At 36.8% G+C, this 27714-nt stretch overlaps 1 protein-coding gene across 14 annotated transcripts in view; it reads left to right on the top strand.

Annotated features, from left to right (window-relative positions):
* Positions 1 to 17657, top strand: part of EFEMP1 (EGF containing fibulin extracellular matrix protein 1) — a 63797-nt gene extending 46140 nt beyond the window's left edge. For 9 of the 14 annotated variants that reach the window (XM_063789064.1, XM_016948561.4, XM_016948560.3 and 6 more), the window contains 6 exons: positions 96 to 215; positions 1218 to 1337; positions 2918 to 3037; positions 6857 to 6980; positions 7065 to 7260; positions 10737 to 11367. In XM_063789064.1, coding sequence (XP_063645134.1) covers positions 96 to 215; positions 1218 to 1337; positions 2918 to 3037; positions 6857 to 6980; positions 7065 to 7260; positions 10737 to 10898 — 842 coding nt within the window. In that variant the 3' untranslated portion in view covers positions 10899 to 11367. Of the gene's footprint in view, positions 1 to 95; positions 216 to 1217; positions 1338 to 2917; positions 3038 to 6856; positions 6981 to 7064; positions 7261 to 10736; positions 11368 to 17624 lie in introns of those variants that run through there. The other 5 variants (XM_054677893.1, XM_054677888.2, XM_054677889.2 and 2 more) reach the window with 4 other exon arrangements.
* The last annotated feature ends 10057 nt before the right edge of the window (positions 17658 to 27714 follow it).

Genomic DNA, 27714 nt, shown 5'->3' on the forward strand with positions numbered 1-27714 from the left:
AGAGATTTTCTCTACATAGGTTTTCTAGATAATGCTTTTCAGAGAATGCTAATTCAATAATTTGGTTCTCTTTGTGTGTGTGCCTGATAACCTAGACATAGATGAATGTACCATCCCTCCATATTGCCACCAAAGATGCGTGAATACACCAGGCTCATTTTATTGCCAGTGCAGTCCTGGGTTTCAATTGGCAGCAAACAACTATACCTGCGTAGGTAAGCCTTTTGAGAACTTGCTGATTTCTGTCTTCACAAAAGGAAACCCCATGCCATGTTGCAGTATTTCCAGTTTTCTATGTTCTTGAGTAAATAGTTTCCATTGACTTCCCTTCAGCAATCATAAAGCTTAAAAGATAATAACCAATCTGTGTCTTAAAACACATCAAGATGTGAACAGAAAACTTTTTAACTTTGGTTTTAGTTCTCCTCTGTGGATAGATCAACAAATTTAAACTACAAATCAATTGATATACATACACCAGTCAATCAGCAGTGTGTGATATAATGCTGAAAGTGCCAAAGGGGTTACTACAAGTTCAAGTATATAAACTTTCCACTGAAAGTGCATCTGATTTTTACATGCCTCTTCTCCCCTTTCAGAATGCAATGTCACGGCACACAATTAAAAGATTGGCATGACATGGAAAAAATCTAGTGTAGGAAAAATGCCTTTTCACAATATTTTCAGTGCTTTAGAGCATTGCAAAACTCCGTATGGGTCTCAAAGGCTTATGTTATAATTGTAATGGAATTTAACAGAACCCATTTAAAAAGTAATAAATAGCACAGATAAATCTTCAGTACAGCATGCTGAGAGACCATATCAGTATAAGTGTCTTATATCAATTATTTATAGAATTGGCATTTTGTATCTGAACAACAAAAGAAAATCGATACTGGAATGTATATTTATTAGAAGCATTAAATTCCTTTGGAAAGATTCATCAAACATCAAACTAACTGTCATTCCTAGAAAAAATATTTTGGTATTTCCAAAACAAGTATATGACAGACGTTTGAAGTTGTTCCAACAAATATGAAACCTAAATGGATGTTCTCCAGTGAGCTTCTGCAGGGCAAATAATTCAGCTAGGGAATTACTCACTTGTCAGCAGATGACGTAGGTACAAAAGAGTAAGGATATGTTTAAAGTCTATATATATATGTGTGTGTATATATATACATATACATATATATATATATAAAACTTTTTTTCAGATATAAATGAATGTGATGCCAGCAATCAATGTGCTCAGCAGTGCTACAACATTCTTGGTTCATTCATCTGTCAGTGCAATCAAGGATATGAGCTAAGCAGTGACAGGCTCAACTGTGAAGGTAAAACTCTTCCCAGATAGTATGGAATAAAGTCCAATTCCTGTGACTGCTGTTGTTTTATCTGATTATGTACCCGTTTATGAAAACAAATGCTTACCCATGGGAATTCTGTTCTAAAATCCAGTTAATGTAGTTCAGTTGTTACATTGCCTTTTTAGAGTGTTGCCAAGAAAAAGGAAAAGAAATAAAAATAACTGAAATATTAGGTGCAGGCTGGCTCTAATAATTAGAAAGGGTGCTCTAGCATGTTGCGTCTCAGTGTGTTATCCAGTGACCAGGTATGTCAGCACCTCCTGGGAGCTTATGAGAAATGCAGAATCTCAGGCTGCAACCCAGACCTCCTGAGTCTGAATCTACATTCAACAAAAACTGCAGGTGACTGGTGTGCACATTTAAGTTTCAGAATAGCCAAGTGCATGTCAAAACATTAAAATAAAAATCAGGAGATCTGGTTTCTGGTTCTATTCCTGCTACTGTGTGACTTGGGCACATTTCTTGAGTTGCCTGGGTTTCACTTTCCACATGAACAAGAGGAGGGCCATTTAACTAGATTCATGACCTTCAGGGTCCATTGCATGTGCACATTTCGTTATATAATTCAAAAGGCATTAGACATCCTGAGGGGGATGCCACAGACACTTGATGTCCCTGACCTCCTCACGGTTCACTCAGCTTTACACAAAGCTCAAACCCCACCGAGAGAGGCCTCACATCATGCCATTACACTCAAAACTGAAAGAGGCTACCTCAGGACAGCTGCCTCTGCCCTTCTGAGTAAACTGTAGGGACCTCACTATTCAGAAATGCAAAGCATTCTTCCCCTGAAAGCCAGATCCTGCCAAGCTGTCATTCTGGAAGCTTGCACAGGTTAGGGGACTTGGCATTCAAAGCTCAAATGAACTTGGCTTCAAAGTCACCCAATTTCTGAGAAGACAAACATGAACTCTGCATCCTGGATGGGTCTGCAGAGTCCAAAATGAAGGCTGTCAACCACAAGCCAATTCATTCAGTAGTGTAGTTAGGTCCAGGATTAGCCAAATTGTCAGCAATGATTCAGTAAAAGTCATGATAAGAAAAAATTTTGTGCTATGAAGTCATAGAGGGAAATAAGCTGATATTGTTAGAATTTGCCTTTTAGCTGCTTATAAAGTTTTGTATTTCTATTTCAGAATTTGCAATACTTTTACTCTCTTTAGCTCACCTCAAAAGTGTATTACTTCCTCTGGACTGTTGAGCAGAACAAAAAAATATATATATATATGTGTGTGTGTGTGTGTGTGTGTGTGTGTGTGTGTGTGTGTATATATATATATGAAACCCAGGCAACTTAAGAAATGTGCCCAAGTCACACAGTAGCAGGAATAGGACAAGAAGCCAGATCTCTTTATATATATAGATAGATAGATATAATTTTTCCTCCTTAAAATATAAATAATTTTAATTATATATAATTATTTTAATATAGATATTTTAAATCTTACATTATATATATATATATATATATATATATATATATATATCCAAAGTAGTGGTGCACAAACTTTTCAACTCTGTGTCCTTTCTCTTGTCTAATTCAACAGACATTGATGAATGCAGAACCTCAAGCTACCTGTGTCAATATCAATGTGTCAATGAACCTGGGAAATTCTCATGTATGTGCCCCCAGGGATACCAAGTGGTGAGAAGTAGAACATGTCAAGGTAAGTTTATTTTTTTTTTTCATATGTTAGGTATTTAGTTTTAACCAGGAAAGAGACAAGAGGAAGTTATAGGATTCTCCTATAGACTTTCATTTTTCCCACTTTCAATATACAATTTAAGCTCTTTTTTCCCCTGTTCATCATAAAATATATACATCTCATAAAGAGGTGATTCTATGCTAATGCCGACATTTTTCGTCCTTAAAAGATAAATAATTTTAATAAAATATTGATATGTATTCTATGTAACCTACATAATCTCTTTGAGATACATCTTCAAATCATCCACTGGAAAAGATTCAGTTATTAAAATGTTTCACCTGTGAGTTTGAGTTTAGAGCATAAGCTCAATATGTGAGTTAAACATACCTCCATCCAGTCTTAGCTCTCTAAAACACAAGGATTATAAATTGCGTAAGAATGTAGGTGCTGAGAAAAGTCAGCCTAATATGTTGTAAAATATACTTGAATATTTTAGAGAAAACTACTAGCCCCAAAATAGCTAATGACCTTGGGTCCAGTTTCAAAATAAACATTCAGATGATCTTCACACCTATACGTAAGTGGAAGAGGCAGCTCCCCACAATGGTATGATTTCAGAGTTTCTCAGGAAGATCTAAAAAAAAAAAAGACCCTACCTCCAATGTTGCATGTAGTTGAAAATTTTCTTAACAGGGAAAGGACTGTCAGATAAAACCAAAAACGAAGAAAATCCTGGAAAAGCTAGTACAAACACTTAAATTTACACAAAGCAACAAAAGAATGAAAAATGACCAAACTTGACAGAAAACCTGTTTGAATCCCAGCTCCACTGTATTCGGTCTGCACAATCTTGAACAAATTATCAAACTACTCTGAGCCTCAGCTTCCTCATTTGGAAAAGGGAGTTGTGGGAATTTAGTGGAATAACATACATAAAAATAATTTGTAAACTATAAAGCTTGTACAGGTCAAGGTGTTTTTATGAAATTTACTTACCAATGTAAGTGACCAGTAGTACATCTTCTGTAGAGAGTCCTTTTTAATCAGATTTGGAGTGAAGGCACACAAGGACAATAAAGATCCTGTTAAGAAAAGAAAGATCAAGGAAAGGAGACACTGGGGATTCTCAGTCTATATCATGATTTTACAGGAAAATATTAACTTAGAGGAAATCCATTACCTGGGATTTTATAATAGGCACACAATTTTTCAACTAGACTCCAACCACTGAGTATGAGCATAATCAGAATGTAGTTCATTGCACAATGAACATCTTTATAACCCTTTCCAGGTTACTAGAGACTTTATAAATGTTAATTATGGGAAAACATTGCATTCCAATGATTTTACTTACTGAACCCTAATTGAGACTTTCAACATGCATATTACATGCAAGAAAATGTTAGCTAGTGGAATGTCTTAACAAATTTCTCTGGAGTCCTTCAAACAAATATCTATGTGTTTCTGATCAAAAATTGATTTGATGCTCAGCAAAAGACAGAAGCAGATTAATGCACGGTGGGATCCGACCTGCCTAGCCTATCTATCTGGAAACATTTATATCTATTGTAATTAAAGGTGGAAAATGCACCAAAATTGCAAGTGGGGGATTCCTAAATGTTATATGTTGAAGATATGCAGCTTCAGAATGTTTGGTTAAGCCAAAACACTTTTTGTGAAAAAGACTTAGCATTCTTCTAAAGTATAAAGCAATTGCTTTCTCCTACGGAAATCATTCCTTCTGAGCCTTGTCCACAGGAATAAAATGAAATTGAAAGTTTTGGATTCTTAACTTTCTCTAAAAGACTTATTTTGTGGATGAAATAACTGTTCTCATTTCACAGGCCTATACAAATGAAAACTGTGTGTGTGTGTGTGTGTGTGTGTGTGTGTGTGGAGAGAGAGACAGAGAGACAAAAGAATACACATACACATAGACACACACTCATCAAATATTTTGAGAGTATTAATTTCTGAAAAATCTTCCAGAATGATTAAGGTGATGATTATGCTAGGCTGTACATTAATGGAAGTAATAAATGAAATTATAAGGTTGTCTTTTGCTTCTGTTGGACTCCATATAACAAATAAGTTTTAGTTTTACCTGTACCTAAACAGCATCTTTATTTTTCAAAAAAGTGGAAAATACTGAAAGGATAAGTCAGTTGTGATTACATTTGAAGAATCTAAGTTTTCTTTCTTCAGCCATAGCCAGCCCAAGAAGACACTTTTTGTAACTGTCTCTTGGAGACTACCTAGCTTTCCCAGTCTGTTCTTGAGTTCCAGATAACTTTAGCCAGTTTGGAAGCTAAAATACTTTTTTTTTCCTCCAAAGTCAAGGCATGAATTATTTAGAGTATATGAACTTGAATGAGCCACTAAACCCTTCTTTGTTTTTCATCCATATCAAGTGGAAATATCTTTCTCACCTACCTCCACACAGTTTGTGTGAAGAGCAACTTAGTTCAATTTAATATTTCTTAAAAGCCAGATGCTCTATTGCATTAATGCTAGGTGATGAAAGGATTAAAAGATGGGTACAATAACCCTTGCCCTCAAGGAGTTTACAAGCTAATAGAAGGGTTAAGCTAGACATGCAGATTGTAATAATGCAAAGCAGAAAGCAATAAAGGCCCTTAAAAAAGAACACCGGGTATGAGAATTCAAAAGAGATCATATCCCAGCACCTAGCCCATGCTTGGCTTACAGCAAGGATTCAGTAAATTACTTATGGAATGAGTAAATTCATGAATAAAAATATCTCATTGTGGAGAAGGAATGATTCAGAAAAAGTTTACATTGAATAAAATATAAATCACTATTCAAATGTAAAGGGAGACAGACATAGAGATGTAGATATTAATTTTATTTTTATTGTTGTTGTTGTTGTTATAAATGTAATGGCTCTCTAGTAAAACTGTTCTCTCAGATGTCATCTGGAGGCTTCTGATTCCCAAATTTAAAGTCAATCTTTGTCCAGCCTGAGGTAAACACAACCCTTCTTCCCAGGATTCTCTCTCCCTCTGACTTCTTTGGCATTGCCTTTTCCTGGGTTGTCTCCCTGCACTGACAGCCTCTTCCTTAACTTCCTCTTTTTCCTTACAGTCCTAAAATTGCTATGCTCTATGAGGTGGAACACTTCATAGTTTCACTTCTTGTGCTGTGCTTCCTCTGGACAGTATAATCCACTCCCAGCATGCTTCAGCTTACTGAAACCACATTTCTAGCCTTTTCCTTTCTCCCAAGTTCCTGAAAGAGATGATAAGCTGCCCTCCATAGTTTATGCTTCCTGATTTCTCAGCTTGGAAAGCCTTCCCTGCCCCAGCCATGAAAACTCCATCTAACCACCACCCTTCAAGGCCACGTTGAGATGCCTCTTCCTTCCTTCAGCCTTCCCTAATCCCCCTGGCAAAATTACCCAACTCTGCTCCACATGCCCCAGTATACTTATCTATCTCTTACTTAATTCCATTTTACTTTCTAAGTAACCATATACACATTCCCTCAATTATAATGTCCCTGAGGACAAGAACTGGTGTTTAACTTTTATATAGGCAGAGTCAGTGGTTAACATTGGGGTTTGAATTCAACAGATGAACAATAGGTGCTTGATAAAATATCATGAAATGACACCTATTAATCTGCCTAGAATGTCTCAGCTCTGTCTGTCCTGAATTCAATACAATGAACACCCAGTCTTGTGTCTAAAAGCAGGTTGAACACAGTCCAGATGCTCTCACACCTCCTTCCTTGCAAACAGAATCTGCCAGTTATATGATTTAATTAGATCAGTTCATTAGTTTAGTTAGTAAACTCTTTGACCCTACATCTCTACAGATATAAATGAGTGTGAGACCACAAATGAATGCCGGGAGGATGAAATGTGTTGGAATTATCATGGCGGCTTCCGTTGTTATCCACGAAATCCTTGTCAAGATCCCTACATTCTAACACCAGAGAAGTAAGAAAAATCAGAACTTTTGAAAGTGAGGATTTTCTGGTCTTACCAAGCCAAACTGCTGAATACTTTTGTTTGTCTCTGCAGCCGATGTGTTTGCCCAGTCTCAAATGCCATGTGCCGAGAACTGCCCCAGTCAATAGTCTACAAATACATGAGCATCCGATCTGATAGGTCTGTGCCATCAGACATCTTCCAGATACAGGCCACAACTATTTATGCCAACACCATCAATACTTTTCGGATTAAATCTGGAAATGAAAATGGAGAGTTCTACCTACGAGTAAGTATCCCGAAGGCAGCCTTAACTATTGAGAAAGATGGGAGTTTGTTGTTGTTGTTGTTGTTGTTGTGTGGTATCCACATGTGGAAGGAAAGCAAACATTTAAAGCGTCTTATGTGTAGGCATTGTGTAAGGCCTTCCAGCTACATTATTTCATTTATTCCTCTTGGTAACACTGCCAGATAGATATTAATATTCGTCTCCATTTTTTACAGAGGAGAAAAGTGAGATGCAGAAAGATTAAGTAGCATCCCTGAAATCACTCAAATATTAAGTTTGGCAGACTCTGATAGAGTTGTGTGTGACCACGAAAATACAAGCCTCCCATCCCCCCGCCTCTGCCCCCCCCAACATACCCCCCAAGTAGGTATCACTAATCATTGATGGTTAATTAATTATACATAGACATACATATAATTCAAACCCAAAATAATTCCTGGAGCTCCTAAAGAGTTTTTCAGACATCATGAATTCATCATTGTTACATTCACAAGACAGTTTGTGTTCACACCGAAACTAAAACCTGTAAGTATGTGAGAAGTGACCCCACCTCCCTGCACAGTATGTGTCAGTAGTTGTACCATTCTTGCCAACTTCTGGGCTGGCAGTATGGAGTCATCTCGCTATCTTTCATTGCCTGTGTGAAATCTACTTTCTGAATTCTGCCATTTCCCTCTTCACACTGTCTCCTGGGTTATCTTTGCTTCCTCACATCCCTATCTCTCTTCCTATAAACTGGCTCCCGTCACTTCCATGATCCCTTCAGTGGCTTCTGAGCTGGTCTCCCTGACCCCAAAGCCTCAGCCTTCCAGTCTCCCTACAAAATCTCAGCAAGTTCATTTTAGGTTAAAATTTGGACATATTTTAAATACGGCTCACCACTTCATGTGAAAATGATGGCACCCTACCAAGCAGTTTGCAGAGTTACGGTAACTGTTTCATGCTAATGATGTTATTCATCCAGTTACAATTTTCTCAAAACTCCTTTGGGCACTCTTTATTTTTAATCAAATTTTAAAGCCAATATTTCATTTTGAGAATATGAATTAAATTGGGAAATTCATCCTTGTGGTACAGTTTACAGATTTTTAATGTTTACCCATTTATCCTGTTTTTTGATATATTAATTTCCCATATAGCTCCAGAGTTATGTGATATTATTTCTTTGCCAGTATATTAGAAAATGATTAATTTCTCATGACCAACTTCTGAAAAGAAAGACCCAATGCAAAATGCAATCTATTACAATTATTTTTTCGAATAAAAAAGAATATAGTTCTTTAACATTTGATATTTTAAATTTGACATATTCTTGATATTTGTAAGAAATTTCCACTGAATGAATTTTACACAATTCAGATACTACCAATTAACTAATTCTAGCCTAAACAAATAACATTATTTTTAAATAACAAAATCTTTAAAAATAATTTTCTATTTTGAACTTTTAGCCATAATGTAAGAAAATAAAATTTTCTAGCAGAATAATCAAAGAGTGAAACAAAGTTCCAACATGTTTTTTCTTTGCAATTAAACATGGCACTTTTACAGTTATTTATTATTCATATCAGTGCATTTACCGACTTCATATTTTCAAATCAAAATACAGTGTTTTTCTCCAGTGAAATCCTTATTCTCATGACTGATAGAAAACATTGCCAATTTTGATAGTTCCAGAGTTAATGTTAAATTATTTGAAAGAAAATTATTTAAAATAATAAAAATAGACATTTCAAGACTATTTCTTATCACATAATTCAAAAAGTACTTGGATCAAATCCTACAGAGTTTCTCCACTAAAATTCTACTTGTGCAGAGGGCATTGAAACGCATGAAAATCAACAGCAGGTTAGTTAGGTTAATTAATTAGGTTAATTAAGCACCTACTACATGCTCAGCTCTATGCTAGGTGTCATGAGGAATTAAAAGGACATGTAATGCACATTTTCTGATTTCAAGGAGCTTTAAATATTATTGTGTAGAAAAAGTTAACATCTATGAAAATAGAAGTGGGGCAATTTTGTGCTTAATTCCATGGTCCAGATACATCAAAAAATCAATGTGGGCTGTCAAAGAAGGTTTCTTGATAGTCACGAGTCAGCCTGATTCTTGAAAGGATATGTGGAATATAAAATTTTATTTATATTCCTTTTGAGAAAATACTGAGAAAACCATCTTCCCTGGAAAAGAGAACGTACTGTAAAGAAAGTACATGAAATTGAAGGTTGAATATCCAACATCCCCCACACTGCCCCAGTGTCTCTGCTCCCTTACTGAGCCTTACTATTATTCTTCATAGCCCTATCACTACCTAGTCTAGTATTCACTGAACTATGTCATCCACTAGAATATGAGCATAATGAGAGCAGAGACTACACCTGTCGGTTCACTATTCTATCCTCAGCACATAGAATGGTACCTGGCACATACCAGATGCTAAAATAAAATTTAAATGAATAAATTAATTCAATCAACACCTTCAAGGTGTTATTATTACCTACAACTATTGTTTACAAGAGGTATGCACCGTGGAAGATCCTGGAGACACGACAATGAATAAAGCCAAACCAGTTCCTGCCCCCGTGGAGCTTGTAGTCAAGACATTGAACAAGTGATCAGAAAGATGCTGACTGCTGCAGCAGAGGGTTGCAAGCTGCTCATGAGTATATAACAAGTAGCCCTAACCAAAGCATTCTCTCCCTTGGTTTAATGTCCACCCATTGAGGTGACTGCTAAATCCTAATCCATGACTCTATCCCTTGGCATTCAAACTCACACGTCCACTTACCTGCCTCTCCAACCTCATCTCCCTCCACTCACAAGAGCCCATCACATTATTCATCAAAATGAAACTGCACCCAGTTCTTCTGAACATATTACTTTACAAAACTTTCATTTATGCCTGGTGACTCTCATCAGGCATTCAAAAGCTTTCCCTCAGTGCTTCAGGGCTCTTCCTTTTCTTCCCTTTATACATACACCTTTATGTATCTTCATACGTACCCTGCATAACCTCATATATCTTAGCATTTACCATATTCTGTTGAAAAACTGTTTCCATTTCTCTTTGCTTACTAGAATGTAAACAGATGCACAATGTTGAGAAAATGAAAAGTGACAGCTTTGTTTACAAGTTTAGAAATTATCAGATTCTCACTTAAGCTCTAGTCTCTGTAAAGTCCACAACTACTCAATAAAAGTGAAGAAAAATGTTAACAGAGAGGGAGGAATCAAAAACAAAGAACTATTTAAAAAAAAAAAAAAAAAGCAAGTCCTTGAAACTTGGAGCTAATGACTGTATTAGACAAGGGATAAGAGCCAAGAAGAGTTGAAACCAAGAAGGGACCAAGTAGTGGCTCTTTTATACCACCTTCAAAATTCTCCCCCTAATTCTTATAGGAGGCATACTAACAAAGCATAGAAACTCCAATCCAAGAAAATTATTCTCTTCCTTTCTCTATTTTCTTTTATTTTAGCAAACAAGTCCTGTAAGTGCAATGCTTGTGCTCGTGAAGTCATTATCAGGACCAAGAGAACATATCGTGGACCTGGAGATGCTGACAGTCAGCAGTATAGGGACCTTCCGCACAAGCTCTGTGTTAAGATTGACAATAATAGTGGGGCCATTTTCATTTTAGTCTTTTCTAAGAGTCAACCACAGGCATTTAAGTCAGCCAAAGAATATTGTTACCTTAAAGCACTATTTTATTTATAGATATATCTAGTGCATCTACATCTCTATACTGTACACTCACCCATAATTCAAACAATTACACCATGGTATAAAGTGGGCATTTAATATGTAAAGATTCAAAGTTTGTCTTTATTACTGTATGTAAATTAGACATTAATCCACTAAACTGGTCTTCTTCAAGAGAGCTAAGTATACACTATCTGGTGAAACTTGGATTCTTTCCTATAAAAGTGGGACCAAGCAATGATGATCTTCTGTGGTGCTTAAGGAAACTTACTAGAGCTCCACTAACAGTCTCATAAGGAGGCAGCCATCATAACCATTGAATAGCATGCAAGGGTAAGAATGAGTTTTTAACTGCTTTGTAAGAAAATGGAAAAGGTCAATAAAGATATATTTCTTTAGAAAATGGGGATCTGCCATATTTGTGTTGGTTTTTATTTTCATATCCAGCCTAAAGGTGGTTGTTTATTATATAGTAATAAATCATTGCTGTACAATATGCTGGTTTCTGTAGGGTATTTTTAATTTTGTCAGAAATTTTAGATTGTGAATATTTTGTAAAAAACAGTAAGCAAAATTTTCCAGAATTCCCAAAATGAACCAGATATCCCCTAGAAAATTATACTATTGAGAAATCTATGGGGAGGATATGAGAAAATAAATGCCTTCTAAACCACATTGGAACTGACCTGAAGAAGCAAACTCGGAAAATATAATAACATCCCTGAATTCAGGACTTCCACAAGATGCAGAACAAAATGGATAAAAGGTATTTCACTGGAGAAGTTTTAATTTCTAAGTAAAATTTAAATCCTAACACTTCACTAATTTATAACTAAAATTTCTCATCTTCGTACTTGATGCTCACAGAGGAAGAAAATGATGATGGTTTTTATTCCTGGCATCCAGAGTGACAGTGAACTTAAGCAAATTACCCTCCTACCCAATTCTATGGAATATTTTATACGTCTCCTTGTTTAAAATGTCACTGCTTTACTTTGATGTATCATATTTTTAAATAAAAATAAATATTCCTTTAGAAGATCACTCTATCTTTGGAGGTTTTTCAGTGTAGTCAGTAGCCCCCAATATAATTTTTATATCTGGGATAAACATCAGTTATAAGTGCCAGCGCAAGAACTACCATTAGGTTTTTTTTTTAATAAATAAACTGGGAGATGAGGAAGCAAAAATACAGTTAAAATCATGCCACAAAACAGCCAACTTTTTCTTAAGTCTAGTTTCACAGCATATATGCATAACCTCTGTCACCAGGTAATCTTGCTGCTAAAACAAATACCTCTCAAAGAGTTGACTCATGTGCAGAAATTGCCAAAAAGAAAGTTCAGCAAAAGCCCAAGGAACAAAACACAAACTCCTTCTGTGAGAGTAGGGGATGGGCTCTTAAAGGTTAAAGGGGCACAGAAAGAGTGGAGAGAGAACAGATCTGACCAAGGGACAGCACAGAAGCAGAGTCAACCACCAGCCACAACACAGCAAGACTGTTGAGTTCATTCCTCTTACCCTGTCTACATGATTGCTTACAGTCAAGATAAATTACAGCTTGATCTAAATGTTTCCATTTTTAATCAATCTAGTGATTTTCCTACATACAAAAACAGCTCTCAAGTGAGAGTTGGGAATAGCAACAGTTAAAGAAAAAAAGCCTAAGACCTTCTTCCAACACATTTTTCCCTCTTAAACAAGAAAACCGGTCTTGTCTATGGCTCCCCAGGGAATTGTAGAAGAAACAGGAATCTCTGAAATGTTTATGCTAAGCCCTGGCCCTCAATTTTCTACCTCCAAATATATATATATATATATATATATATATATATATATATATATATATATATATATATATTTATTCTGGGCCTGCGGAAGCCATTAACTGCAGACAAGATGTTTGCCCTTTTATCCCAAAGCCTAGTCCTACCCACAAATTACAGACACAAGGAAGAGGGTTGATACTGAAGTTTCACTGAGGCAATTTCTTTGTTCTGTTGTGATAAAATTCACCATTTTAGACATTTTAAAGTGTACAGTTCAGTGGCATGGAGTACACTCAGAGTGTTGAGCAAATATCGTCACTATCTAGTTCAGGGGCCCCCAACCACTCCCCCAACAACTGGGCTGCAGACTGGTACCTGTCCATGGCCTGTTAGGAACTGGGCTGCACAGCAGGAGGTGAGTGGTGGACGAGCATTACCACCTGAGCTCTGCCTTCTGGCAGATCATCCCAGCATTAGATTCTCATAGAAGCATGAACCCTATTGTGCATGCAAGGGATCTAGGTTGTGTGCTCCTTATGAGAATGTAATGCCTGGTAATCTGAGGTCTGAGGTGGAACAGTTTCATCCCCAAACCATCCCCTCACCCCTCCCCACCCTCATCCCCCACTATCCCCACCCATGGAAAAATTGTCTTCCACCAAACCTGGTGCCAAAAAGGCTGGGGACCACTGATCTAGTTCCATAACATTTCATCACTCAAAAATAAACCCCATACCTGTTAACAGTCACTCCCATTTCCCCTTCCCATAAGCCCCTCTGGGAGTCAACATTAATCTACTTTCTATGGATTTGCCTATTCCGGACGTTGTATATAAATAAGATCATACAATAATATGTGGCCTTTTGTGTCTGGCTTCTTTCACTCAGCATGTTTTCAAGGTTTAGCCATGTTATAGCATGTGTCAGTACTTCATTTCTTTTTCCAACTGAATAATATTCCATTGCATAGATCTATCGCACTTTGTTTATTCATCAGTTAATGAACATCAGCTGATAAGCTGTTTATACCTGTGATTATTGTTTTTCAATCTTGGGTGTCAAAAAGAAACTGTTTCCTAGACTATTCATCCACTAGTTTCACAGCCTAAATTCACCCATTTTTAGTTTGGCCTTTGACTAAAAAGAATAGCAAGTTTAAAAAAATTGTTTTAATTCATGGAAGCAAAAACCTGGAAAAAGCTTTGAGAAGCTAATACATGAGTTCCTTTATAGGTGCAATCATCCTCAATAAACGTAAATATCTCATGCTCTCTTAATTTGAAATTGAAAATAAATATCATGTCTAAAAACAAATCAAAGCAGTAGGACAAAATTCTGCTGTTTTCAAACTACACACGATTCTTTCCTTCCCTCCATGAAAATCACTGATTTAAGCCTGCTCCCATAGATGAAAATTATGGAAATAATTTATTGTCACAGTCATTTATTATCATAATTGTCTCAGCATTTATTGAGAAAATTCTAAAGTAATTCCTTCCAATGTCTAATAGTGTGATGGTATAGAAGACCCAAGAGTCTATTTAGTCTTGATTCTAAAATAACCAGCCAAGAGATCTTGGGGAAGTCACTTAGCTTCTCAGTACCTTGCTTGGTTTCATCTATAAAAGTGGGATATTGAAACAAGGTGTTCCTCCAGCTTTGAAAACCAGGTGTGGTGGCTCCCACCTGTAATCCTATCACTTTGGGAGGCCAATGCAGGTGGATCACTTGAGCCAGGAGTTCAAGACCAGCATGGACAACATAGCGAAACCCCATCTCTACAAAAACATACAAATATTACTGAGGTGTGGTGGCATGTTCCTGTAGTCCTAGCTACTTGGGAGGCTGAGGTGGGTGGATTATTTGAACCCAGGAGGTAGAGGTTGCAGTGAGCTGTGAGTACACCACTGCGCTCCAGCCTGGGCAACAGAGCAAGACCCTGTCTCAGGAAAAAAATTTATCTATATCTATATCTATATATCTCCCAGGAATGCACCATTGAAAGAAGAGTTAGCTCTATTTGCCAAATCTTTGAAAGCATCTGAGTCTTCTTTGTACGCAGTGACTATTAGAAAGCATTATCATTGGTGGAAGAAAAAAATGAATAGTGCCCACCAAAAAAAACATATCTTCACTTTATGGTCTCATTATTAACGCTGAGCACATAAGAAATAATCCAATTTAACTATGTTTTTTAAATTGCAATTCAAACAACAATTACTTTTAGTATTCACTCTTATGCATGTTTTTGTTCCTTTCCACTGAAACTAATTGCAATCTGATTACTCATGTTAAACTGGAAGTCATTTTACCTTATTTCACCAGTGGAAAAAATGGCCAGTCATGAGTTCCCACACTTCCAAACATGCTTTCAGGGAAATGCCTATGTTTTTACTCAGTGAGCCTCAGTAATGAGGACTGACGTAGATGTTTCCAACACTTCACTGTTGTAATACCTGTGGCCTGGGCTCTGAGACTTCCATGCTCTCTGACTGGACACAGTTATTTTTTTACAGTGGTTAGGAAAGACCTCTTGGTTGTTAAGCTCTCTAAAAGAGAATAATTTAACTTCAGCTGCCAAATTTCCCTCTTAAGTAGTTTCTTTAACAACTGGCAATCTCCATCTCCTCCAAATATAAAATATCTCCTATTTCATACCCTTATTTTTAATAATAATAGGATTCTAGAACTTAGATACCATCCTGTAAAAAATCTCTTATTTTTAAGACTTGCACAACATCGCAGTTTGTTGAGCAAGAGTGCTATGCCTAGAATGCAGTTCTTATGACTTAGATTAGGGCTCTTTTCATTGGCCATACTCCAAATTTCAACACCAACAAGCAATCTCTTTCCTTTTAAACCCCTTCTTGAACAGTGTCCACTCCACATCATGGGCCAGCCTTTCTGGCTGCATGACTTTTTCATCGCTGCTTTCACATGCAATCGGATTGAAATAACATAGATACCACCAACCTGATTCTTATAACCTTCTTGGACTGTAGTTTATTGTTCTCTTTAACTCCAGACAGGCAGAAGTAATTGTGTTACCCAAAATACTCCTGAATTCTGGAAACTGAAATGCAAACACCAGTCATGTAGACCTCACTATAGTTGAGAGGACAGCAGTTTCCAGAAGAAAAGAGGCCATTAGTAGAGATCCAGATGGATCTCTACCAATAATGGGGAGCTTTGAGAGCAATAGTGATTGATATGGTTTGGATGTTTCTCCCCTCCAAATCTCATGTTGCAATGTGACCTCCAATGTTGGAGGTGGGGCCTGGTGGAAAGTGTTTGGGTCATGGGGTGGGTCCCTCATGACTGGCTTGGTGCCCTCCCTGCAGGAACACATTCACATGAGAGCTGGTTATTTAAAGAAGTCTGGCTCCTCCTCCTTTCCCTTGCTCCTGTTCTGGCCATGTGATATACCTACTTCCCTGCTTCGCTTTCCACCATGATTGTAAGCTTCTGGAGGTCTTCACCAGAAGCAGACGGTGGTATCACATTACCCGTATAGCCTGCAGAATCATGAACCAATTAATCCTCTTTTCTTTATAAATTACCCAGTTCAGGTATTTATTTATAGCAATGCAAGGGCGGCCTAACACAGTGGTGAAGATAGAATGAGTCTAACACTCCCCTGGTCCAAGAGCTGGACAAAAAAGCATACAGCGTCCTTCCTGCTGTAAGGATTATTATAAAGCCAAGGGTAAAGAACATTGCCGTTCCTTGACACTGGTTAACATTCATTAGGTGATTTTCGAAGGTGCAAATATGTACAAGGAACATCATCAGCTAACAGCTTCTGTTTTAGAGGCCTAGAGTAAGACAAGATATGACACTATTAAGAACTCAGTCCTCAATGGGGTTTTAGGTTCTTGCACATGTGAAAATGGCAAAAATACATAGGTATTTTTTAAATTATAATTTTAAAATATAAGTATTGAAGAGTAGAAATCAGCTAGAAACCAATCCCCATATCTAGTACATGTACTAATTTCTACCACTCTTCATTTACAAGGGAGATGCTTTAGTGAATTCAAATGATGGAAATGGAAAGATTGTTCAGTACCCTAAGGCCACCTGAACACAGCCCAGTGGGATTATTATTTTTGGGGAAGCTTCACAAATAAAAGTTTATTGTTGAATCTTGTTTCCATGACTTCAAGCAGTTGCTTGTGTTTTGAATAGTTATGTATGCTTCTAACTTTCTAACGCTCCTTTTAAAATATAGAACAGCTGCTGGTCTGCTCATATGTTATGCATAAGAAGCCCACAAGGGACAAGGCCCTCTATTAATATGTTGAATTATTTTTAACACAGTTATATTTCTATCCCAAATCATCATCTCTAAAAGATGGCAAACTTCCATCTTCCCAGCTGGGGGGAGCACCTGCAAAATTCAAACCCAAATTGTGACACATCTGGTACCCAAAAACCAATCTTGTTTCATCTGGCCAGCAGACTAAAATATCAAGATCGTTGAACAGAAACAAGGCAAAAAGTTAACTGCCTCTTATATGCAGTCAATGCAGATGTCTAGTTAAGCTGTTTATATAGTAAGCGCATGTGTATGTTAACGGAGCACAGACCCCTTTAATAAGCCAGAGTTGGAATATAAATGCAAGAGAATTTTAAAGACCTGAATGCAATAATTCAGTTCTTTTTTATCTTCCCATAGAAACTAAAGTAGTTTCTGCAAAATCTCAGCATGATATTTAAACAGATGCATATAACACAAACAAATGATTTTGTTGAGTTGAGTATCTCCAAATTGTTTATTTCCTTTAAAAACCCCATTTTATGTTTTTGTATTTTAATATTTACATTATGTTTCTTTAAGTGGTAAATTACTTGCAAATGGCTTAAACAAGGTGTCTTGGTTTGTGTTGCCCCAGATGCAGATTCGGACATAAAAACTGAGTTCTGGTAGGTTGAGAGGTTCTCTTGGGAAGCAAACTTGAGTGAGTGGGGAAAGTGAGCCAGAAAGAGATGCCAATGAATTCGTGAGTAAATGAGTGGATCACCTCTGTGAGCAACTGTAGCTCAATTCCTCTGATAAATCATATGGAACTCACCTGAGAAACATTCCACTAGAGGCCACATGGGCTGCAGCATTTATCTACCAACTCCCGTCCCTGTGGTAAGTGTTGCCCATACACACTGCCTGCAGGAGGGTGTGCTTCCTCATACTGGAGAAAGCCCTCAGGCAGAGGGTAAGAAAGATAGGGGTTTGATAGAGGATGCTGTTGGCAAACTAGAAACTGCTACTGCACCATGCAGTAAACTCATATGGCTAAGGAGATCTGCGGCAGACATCAACATTTGCTGACTGATGCCAGTGCAATGCTAGATGATTCTGACAAATGGAGCTTCTGTTACTTACTGGCTTGATGGCTTCATATCACATAAATCTCTTCCTTGACCTTTTTCTGTTCATTCTCCCATCTTTTCTTCCTTTTCCTCTCTCATTCTCTTCTTCTGCTCAGGCACTAACCATGTCCAAGGCTAATGGACATGGTTCAGCCAATGACACTGAATTAGATTCAAGGACACATATAATACTATGCAAAGTGGTACTGTATAGTTAATACCATGAGCCTATCTGATTCTAGAGCTCATCACAAGTCCAAATGCAGAGTACTAAATAGAATGAGTAGCCCTTCAAAAGTGAATGTTCAGGGAAGCTAATGAAGCTAAAGCTTCAAGGCTCCTCCCTTGCACCAGCCCCTTCCAAGGTCCTGAAAGGGACCCTATGTTCACATAGTTATATATTTTTGTAAAATTTGTATAATACATTTTAGCTGTATTGGTTAGAATTACTCTTTCATCTTGGGCTCCCCCCAACACACTTCACATGTCACGTGGCTCTGAAGTGTGTCAAAAGTATGTTTCAGATCCAGCCTGGGAAAGTGGAGTTAGGAGAGTGTATTTAGTTTGGATTTAGTAGGATATATTTATATAGTTAACATTCATTTCTATGTATGGTTAATTTGAGCTCCTGTCTGGGGTAGGAATAGCCTCTAGAAATATTCCCACCACCCTCTGTGTTGACCATAGCTGACAGCATGCCCAAAAGTTCAGGGCCAGGAGTCCCATCACACTATAACATTCTACAGCATCCAACAATGGATGTAAATAGCAGAGGAAAAACAAGTTTTGAAATATGCAGAGCTATAAATTAATCTATGGAAAATCCTTCCATTCACCAGACATGTAAAATAATAAGCAGAGGATGTGGTTTTAATCAATGCCTACTCATGAATATACCTAATTATGCAGCATATACAACTATAAATGCACCATACCATGAAAATATTTTCATATATTTCTCTAGGAACTCACCAGAAATTATTCTGATAATAAAAAGTGAGTTGTAACCAAAAAGATGTCCAGATAATACCAAAAGTGATCATTTTTGAGAAGAAGAAATAAATTTCAAATAGAAGTAATAAATAGACTCTTGAGTTGATTAATAAATTAATGGAGAGGACTATGAATCATATGAACACACTGGGGAAGAACATAAATGTCCTGCTACTTTGATCTAGAACACTAATATCAGTGAAGGTAACAGAAAACTGGTAATTATACACCACAACAGGACATCAGAACTCACTGGCTAATGAGTGTGACCATTTCAAAGGATATTTAAGAGTAGTCCCTGCACAAGAACACTTGGAGTGATCTGAACTCGTATAGATCTGATATGACAGAAATCTGATAGAGGTTCCCAAATCTGAGAGCAATATCAAAAATTTGCATGATATTGTAATAATGAATTGTGAAATCAAAGAAACTTTTATAAACTACCAATTTAAAAAAAACTTAACCAGGCTAGAGGAAAACCTGGTTTATTTTACTGTTCTTTCTACAGAAAATAATACAAAATTGCATTTATTGGCAACCAGAATATGCATTAAAAAAGTAGGAAAAAAGTATTACAAAGGAGTGTTAGGCAGTTAATTAACAAAAAATGTTATTTTCCCAGACTTTGAGATTTTTGCTGTATTTATCAGCTTTTAAAATGTATAATTTATTGTAATTTCTTACATCATTCTAAATAAAAATTTACTTTTGTGTCTAATTTTGTACTTACAATTTTATATATTTTTTTCTTTAAAGTGAGCCTTCAAATACATATAAGCTTCATTCAAAACCTGGATACATCCCTGGAATAAGAGCACAAAGCAGTTCTGCCACTAGCTTAAATAGTGCTTTTGTGCAAATTGGAAAGGACACATATTCTGGGCCTTGCAATATTTGACTAGGCAGAAAAAAGGTACATATTGTAGGTACAGGAAGTGGCCCTTTATTTCAAACTTTCCCCACTGCCAATAGCAACATTTACTCTTGTTAATAGCAATTGTAGATTAAAGAGTTACCGATGTCTGGCTCAAGCTTAAGAGTTGAAAAATATATTTCAACCCTTGGTCTCCACAGATGAGTTTTTCTCATGGTGCTTCAACATTCTATTTCCCCTGCTTGTCTCTTAGCAGTGATTATCTGCCTTGACTTCCCTTTAAGATCTATTGACCAGCCATTAATAAAAAGGCAAAGACCTCAAAGAGGTCAATCTGTGACTGTCTAAACCCCTGATCATACCCCAGCTCCTGGATCTTGCCTTATAATTCTAGTATCATTCACTTCAATAAACATTTTACTGGGCATCTGCCCTGTGCCAGGCACTATGTTAAGTACTAAGGAAGCAAAGATAAAAATGGCATGGTCTCTGACCTCAAAAAACTTACAATATGGTGCGGAAAATAAACAATGTTTTGGGTTCCATTTTTTTTAAAGTCACTATTTCTCGACCATCTATTATTCATAAGCTGCTTTCAACCCCTTATCTGACTCCTCACATTCACCCTGTGAAGAAGGAATTATTAGTTTCATTTTACTGGTGAAGAAACAGATTCAGTGATTTGTTTAGGCCCAAATATCAAGCAGGGGCAGAACCAAGACTGGAAACAAGATCCGTCTTTCTCCAGAGACTGAATATGTTCTTAGGGGAGCATAGCTGAGGGCAGTTAACCCTGATCAGAGCAGGTCAGTGAAAGCACCCTGTGCTGATCTTAAAGGTAGAATAGGATTTCTTCAAGTAAGGAAAGGGTGTTTCAGCAGAAAGGAATTTATGCACAAAGGCAAGGAAGCAAAACACAACAAGCAACATGTCAAGAAACCTCGTAAACCTCGTTGTTCCAAACACTCAACCAAGATCCTGACTCCTAATAATGAATCATGTGGTGAAAAATCTCACTCCATCCATCAGTTTATTTACCTAACCTTTTTTCTCTCTTTCCTTACTCCTCTTCATAAACATGGATACAATGGCTGTTTAAACACCATATCTACTTTTAAGGAATATACAGTTTATTGGAGAGACAAAGTAATCAAATAATCTTACAGATGAATGTAATTTTAGAAATTACATGTTAATATACTTTGCACATTGCAACTGTGACACGTGCTACAAAAAAAGGAACATGGTGCTATAGGAGCCTATAAGGAGAAACTCAAATGACCTACTCAAGCCTCCCTGGAAAAGTGTCTCTTGAACTGAGATCTTAAAGATGAGTAGGAGTTAACTACATAAAATAGGTAGGGAAAAACATTCAGAAAGGGATCTGCTCATGCAAACATCCTTTGGAGGGAGGGAACATTTTCTGGGACCCAGTCCAATCAACCAAAATACCAGTGTAGCTGGAGCCACAGATAAGGCTGGCTACAGTATAATCTATAAAGAGTAAAAACACAACTTTAAAGTAAAGAAGTAGTAAAGAGCAAAGTAAAGAGTAAAGACACAACTTTAGAGTAAAGAAGTTGTGTCTTTACTCTTATATCAATGGGAAGGTATTTATTTTAAGCAGGTAAGTAACAATCAGATTCACACTTTGGAAAAATTCCGTTTAGCCTGGAGATAGGTTGGAAGTGGGCTCAGATGGATGCAGGTTAGAAAGCTATTGCAGCAGCCAGGGGAAAGATGACATGTTAACTTGGGCAGGAGTGTTGCTAGAGAGCATGAGAAGTGAACAGATTATACTGTATATAGGAGAGGAAAACTAGGACTTAACAATGGATTGGAAGCAGAAAGTGAGGCAGAGGAACATGTTGAGAATGAGTATAGGTTTCTGGCTCCCATAATCTGATAGGCAGGCAATTGTTTCCAAGTAGAGATTCATGGATCTATCTGAGCTTCTCCCATGTTGGAGCTCTATCACCTTCAACAGCTGACTTCCAAGGTCACTGTGCTCATCCCACATCAGGAGGTGGGTGGGAAAAAGCATGAAGGATAGAATCTGAGAACTTGTTAGGGGGAAGGTGTGGAAGGTGCTTACATCACTCTGCTCTTCTTCCTTTGGCTGCAAGGAAGGCTGGGAAACAGAGTCTGGCTATCTCTCCAGGAAGAAGAGCAAACAGGTTTGGTCACTAGTTAGCAGTCTCTGCCTCAATGGGCAAGCTAGAAAATGAGCATATTCTTTATTCCGGTCATGGAAGTGTTCCATGGGGACAGAGAACAGTTTTCTACCTGTCGGATTTGTTTACTTTCACTTATTTCTCCTTGTCCCTATAGCTCTTTTCTTTACAAAAGTAACTAGAGTTCCACACTTGCATATATTCATTTTTAATGGGGGCAAATCACCTTTCCAATACTATTTATTTATTTAGTAGATATTTAGTTGTCTGCTATCTTAGCCTAGTTGTTTACTTCATGTCTAAGGACGGCAGGAACAAAGACAACTAATATTTTATTCTTAAAAAGTGGGGAGGAGAGGGGTAATTAGAACTGGGTTTTTAATTTATAAGAAAAAAGTAGGCATAAATATCATTTCCTTGGTGTTGTTTCTAATGACCAAATAAACAAAAACAGTTTAAATGTACATAACGAGAAATGGCTAAGTTAAAATTACGGTACACCTGTATGTAGAATATTGTGCAGTGATTAAAATCATATTTATAAAGAGAATTTTTAGAGTGGGGAACGTTTACAATACAGTGTTAAGTGGAAAATAGCAGGAAGTGCTATCTCACTTACATAAATATATATATGTAAAGAAGATAGCTAGAAGAGAGGATTTTGAATGTTCCCAACACAAAGAAATGATAAATGTTTGAGGTGATATATATATGCTAATTAGCTTGATTTAATCATTACACATTGTACACATACATCAAAATATCACTCTGTACCCCATAAATATGTACAAATGTTATGTGTTAATTAAAAATAATAATTTAATTTTTAAAAAAAGAAGAGTGCATAACCAAATGTTAACTGTAGTTATTAGGTTGGTGCAAAGTAATTGCAGTTTTTGCCATTAAAGGTACTGAGGTAGGATTATATTTCTGAGGTAGGTTTAAAGGAACAGTATATTCCCCCTCTCTGTACTTTCCTATGTCAGAAACTATTTTGCAATAAATTTCAGATCAGATTTAAAAGTTCTTTTTAAAAATTCAAAGAAATTCAAGGAAGCCATAGGAGATTGAAAATATGACAGGAAATCACAGCCGGGTCATATGCATGCTTCCCAGGCAAAATGGGCATTAAACTAAATTGGAGGTTCAGTCCCAAATCTTCCATACCAGAATCTTCCATATGAGTGCTTGTTCAATACTGTTGTAGTATGGAATCCACCAGTCTCATTAACTGAGGACTTTAACATCATAGTGTCATGCATGGATTCCATGGACAGATCCATCAGTTCTGACCTGGCAGGGAGGGCAAAGTAAAAAACAGAACTCAGGCCAGAGGGTCAGTCTTTGTGATACGTTTTGGATCTCTGTCCCCACCCAAATCTCATGTTGAATTGTAATTCCCAATGTTGGAGGTGGGCCTGGTGGGAGGTGATTGGATCATGGGGGCAGTTTCTCTTGGTTAACACCATCCCCCTTGGTGTTGTCATCAGAGTGAGTTATTGCAATATCTGGTTGTTTAAAAGTGTGTGGCACCTCCCCACTTTCTGTCTTCCCCATCCTGCTCCAGCCATGTAGGACGTGCCTGCTTCCCCTTCGCATTCTACCATGATTGAAAGTTTCCTAAGGCCTCCCCAGAAGCCATACAGCCTGTGTAACCATGAGCCAATTGAACCTCTTTTCTTTATGCATTACCCAGTCTCAGGTATTTCTACACAGCAGTGCAAGAACGGACTGATACACTTGGGTAGATGAGGTGGGGTAAAAATGCCAAACTCATGGTTAAGGAGAATCAAGGAGAAAGGACAGAGATTGGCTACAATAGAACAGTCAAGAAGTACCAGACACCAAACAAGCAGATCCAACAGGCAAAAGCTGTGGGAGCATATTGAATTCAGAAGTGTTAAGTGAGGTTCAGGAGCAAGGATTCAGGTGCTGGGCAGTTCACATTAATTTCCTAGGATGAGATTTAGGCTAGTGCCTAACTTAAATATCTAAGGCCCACTTTTTCTTGCCTTCAAACTTCATACAGAAATGGCTTAGTGTCCAAATATCTGAGTAGGCATTTTCCAAGAAAGGCATTTCTAATGCCTAGATATTTAAATAGTAATGATAATAGCAAACATTTATTGAGCACCTATTATGTAGTGGCCTCACACTGTGCTAAAGGCTTTCTGTGCTTTACAGATACTATCTCATTTTATTACATGAGCACTTCCTTCCCATTTTAAAGATAAAGATACTTGGTCTCAAAGAAATAAAAGACTGCCTAAGTCACAAAACTAGATATGGGTGGAGCCAGGTTTGAATCCAGGTCAGTTTGACTCCATAACCTGCAGTCTTAATCATGTCTTTAATGATCAATGGCTAACTCTTTGTGATCATTGATGTTTTCTGAGTTTCTTTTTAAAAAATTTTGATGTGAAAGTTGTCAGAATCAAGATAGAATCACTTATGTTAAAAAAAATAATAATAAACCTCACAAATACAGCCAAGGAAGTTCATGAAGAGAGATCTCATTCATAAGTGCCTAATAAAAACTATCACAAAAGACTGTGAAAACTGCAAACTTGCACAAAAAAAAACTTCAAGGTCATTTGCCCAGCAAGTGCTTGTGCAGTTTGCATTGGTGTCACCCTTGTTATTGATCCTCATAGCCAAGGATGCTTTTCTCAAAACATTTATGTAATCCTCCTCATTTTTCTTTTAAAAGTATTTGTCTTCCTTTACTTCCTGAATACGCACATAGTTTATTATGGCATGTGTGTTTCCATTGCGATACCCTATTCCCAAATAAATATCATTTTCTTTTGGAGAGCCCCTCTCTGTTCTTTATTTAGATTGACATATAAATGGTGTCAGAAATGGGACCTGGAGGAAAATTACTACTAGAAGGAATAGATGATTCTTGAAATGTGTATGGAGTACTCACATGAGCCCTTTGAGCTCTCTGCTTCCATGGCTCACTTTTTCTGCCCTGATGGTCTTCTCTTAGGCAAATCCTCCCTCTTTCTGGTAGAAGATCTTAACTTCATTTGGGATCTCATTTGAATAAGGCTGCTTTAATAAATGACTTTACATCCATCCTGGGATGATAAAAGACATTTTGTATTTTCTGGCAAGTCTTTTCTGGTATAAAGACAAGCGTCTTTCTGGTTTGAGTACTCTGGTTTCTACAGAATTTACACCCTGTCTGTAAGGCACGTCTTTTCTGCTGAATTTACTCTTGGTTCTTCCTGTCTGCCTAATTTAATATTTTGTTTTATTCACATACCTAGGTTAAAATTTTTGTGAACACTCTTATCTTAGTTTCCTTTGGTTTGGTTACGTGCATCTGTAAATGATTTGTCTCTTTTCCCTTGCCTGTTTCTGAAAATCTTCTTAGAGCAAAATAAACATTCTAAATGGTAGATGCAGGATGGCTAAATAAAAGCAACTAGGTTGGTTGCCATCATCTTGGTCCAAACTCCTGACATTCTCTAACAGAATATACAGGATTTTATTTGCTCTTGAGAGATTAGTAAGAAATAGAATGGTATTCCTAAATATTAAGGCATGCCAAGTTTTCTGGAACTCTAGCTGGCTACATATATTGCTCATTCTCATACACATTTTTAAACTGATGGACAAATTACATTGAGAGAAATTGAGAACTCAGATGATTAATGTTCAAATTATGGTTTTAAAACCCTGCAGCTACAGAGTTAACATGTACAGCCTTCTGAGTTCTTGTCTACTCTACTTTTTTTCTGCCTACTGTGAATATGCTGATGTTTTTGCTGGTATTGAGATAAAACTCACTGTTTATGGCATTTCAGCAAAGAGAGAGAGGGAAACAAGTCTTAAATAGCTTTCAAACCAGTTACAAACTATTACAGCTCCATAGTAATCAACAACCCAGACCTAAGAGTCATCGCCCCCCCCTTTTTTTTTTTTTTTTTTTTTTTAGAGACAGGGTATGGCTCTGTCACCCAGGCTAGAGTGCAGCGACCAGATCATAGCTCACTGCAACCTCTAATTCCTGGACTAAAGGGATCCTCCTACCTGAATCTCCTGAGTAGCTGGGACTACAGGTCCATGCCACTGTTCCTGGCTAATTTTTTTTATTATTTTTGGTAGAGACAAGGTCTCACTTTGTTGCCCAGGCTAGTCTTGAACTTCTGGGCTCAAGCAATCCTCCCACCTCAGCCTGCCAAAGTGCTGGGATTACAGAAATGAGCCACTGCACCTGATCCATCCCTTGTAATGTAAATTTAGGTTTGCCTAGCTAACAATTTTTTAGGGGGATGGAAGAGTTAATTGAAGAATTGACAGTCTAAAAAAGAACTAGATAAACGCTTATACAAATTAGGCTCTTGGATAAAGCAGGTCAAAATCTTGAGCTCACAGCAATAATATAAGGTATCTCTGTTTAGCATAAAAATTGCTTTTGTCTATCATGCAGGAATCAAAAAGAAAAAGGCAGAAAAAAAAACCCTTTTAAAATACTTATTTACCTGCATTGATTAGTCAAGAAAAACAGACTAGCAAATAAAAAATAGATTCAAGGCTACTTGAGAATGTTGTTTTTTTATACAATTCAGCCAGTCTCAACTAAAATGTAAACATTGAAAACTTAACCCTAAACTCATCTGAAACTAAAAAAATGTTGGGGGGCCAGCTTTTAAAACCAAACTGGTGTGGTAACTGCTTTAGTCAGGATTTTAGTCCATAACTTTCATTACATTATCTATTGGAACAAATGAAGTTTAGCCATGTAAACAAGCTTCTTTTTTCAGAAATATAATTTAGATCCAACTATCTTTTACAAACCAGTGAATTTGTACATATTACTAAAATTCGAAAATGAAACCGATATATTTATGTGCATATATATATGTTTATGTGTGTTTATACATATGTACATGTATTATATGTTGTGTCTACATGGTGAAATAGGGCATAGTTGGCCAAAAATTCCCTAAGGAACTCTACTTAGATTGGCTTAGATAAATGAGCACTCATATAAAATAATACTAATTAACAAATGCATTTTAGTTAATGTGACTTAAGCAAATCTTTAATAAATAAGCTGGTTTTAAAATTATTGGCAAAATCAAAATAGAAATGTCTTCAGAATTGTCAGCATACTTTTTGTCCTGGGTTTACTGATCAGACGGTTTTATATATTTGTCCTTGCTAGAAGTTTTAAGGTATCAAAATTTGACACAAAGTTTACAAAATTATAAGCCCAGCCTAAAACAGAATGATCTTTGCTTGTGCAATTTTTTGATAAGTAACACTAATTTAATATTGTTGGCTTAATAAAAATGACTGTAGCTTCTGAGTTGTCAACAAAATACCAATGTATTTAACTTTAAAGTTCTTAGTTGGGTGAATATCTGATATTAACAGGCTATAAAAATGGTTAACAGGGATAACTTTAAATGATGACTAGCTTTGTCTAATATTTCAATTTTCACACGTAATCTAGGTAAATTTTTAAAAAACAAATAAGTTAGATAATGTAAAAGAGATAAATGTTTATCAATCAACTTTTCATGTAATTTGAGATTTTAAAGTTACATTGAATTA

This window comes from Pan troglodytes, chromosome 12 (genome assembly GCF_028858775.2).
Source record: "Pan troglodytes isolate AG18354 chromosome 12, NHGRI_mPanTro3-v2.0_pri, whole genome shotgun sequence".
Taxonomy (NCBI): domain Eukaryota; kingdom Metazoa; phylum Chordata; class Mammalia; order Primates; family Hominidae; genus Pan; species Pan troglodytes.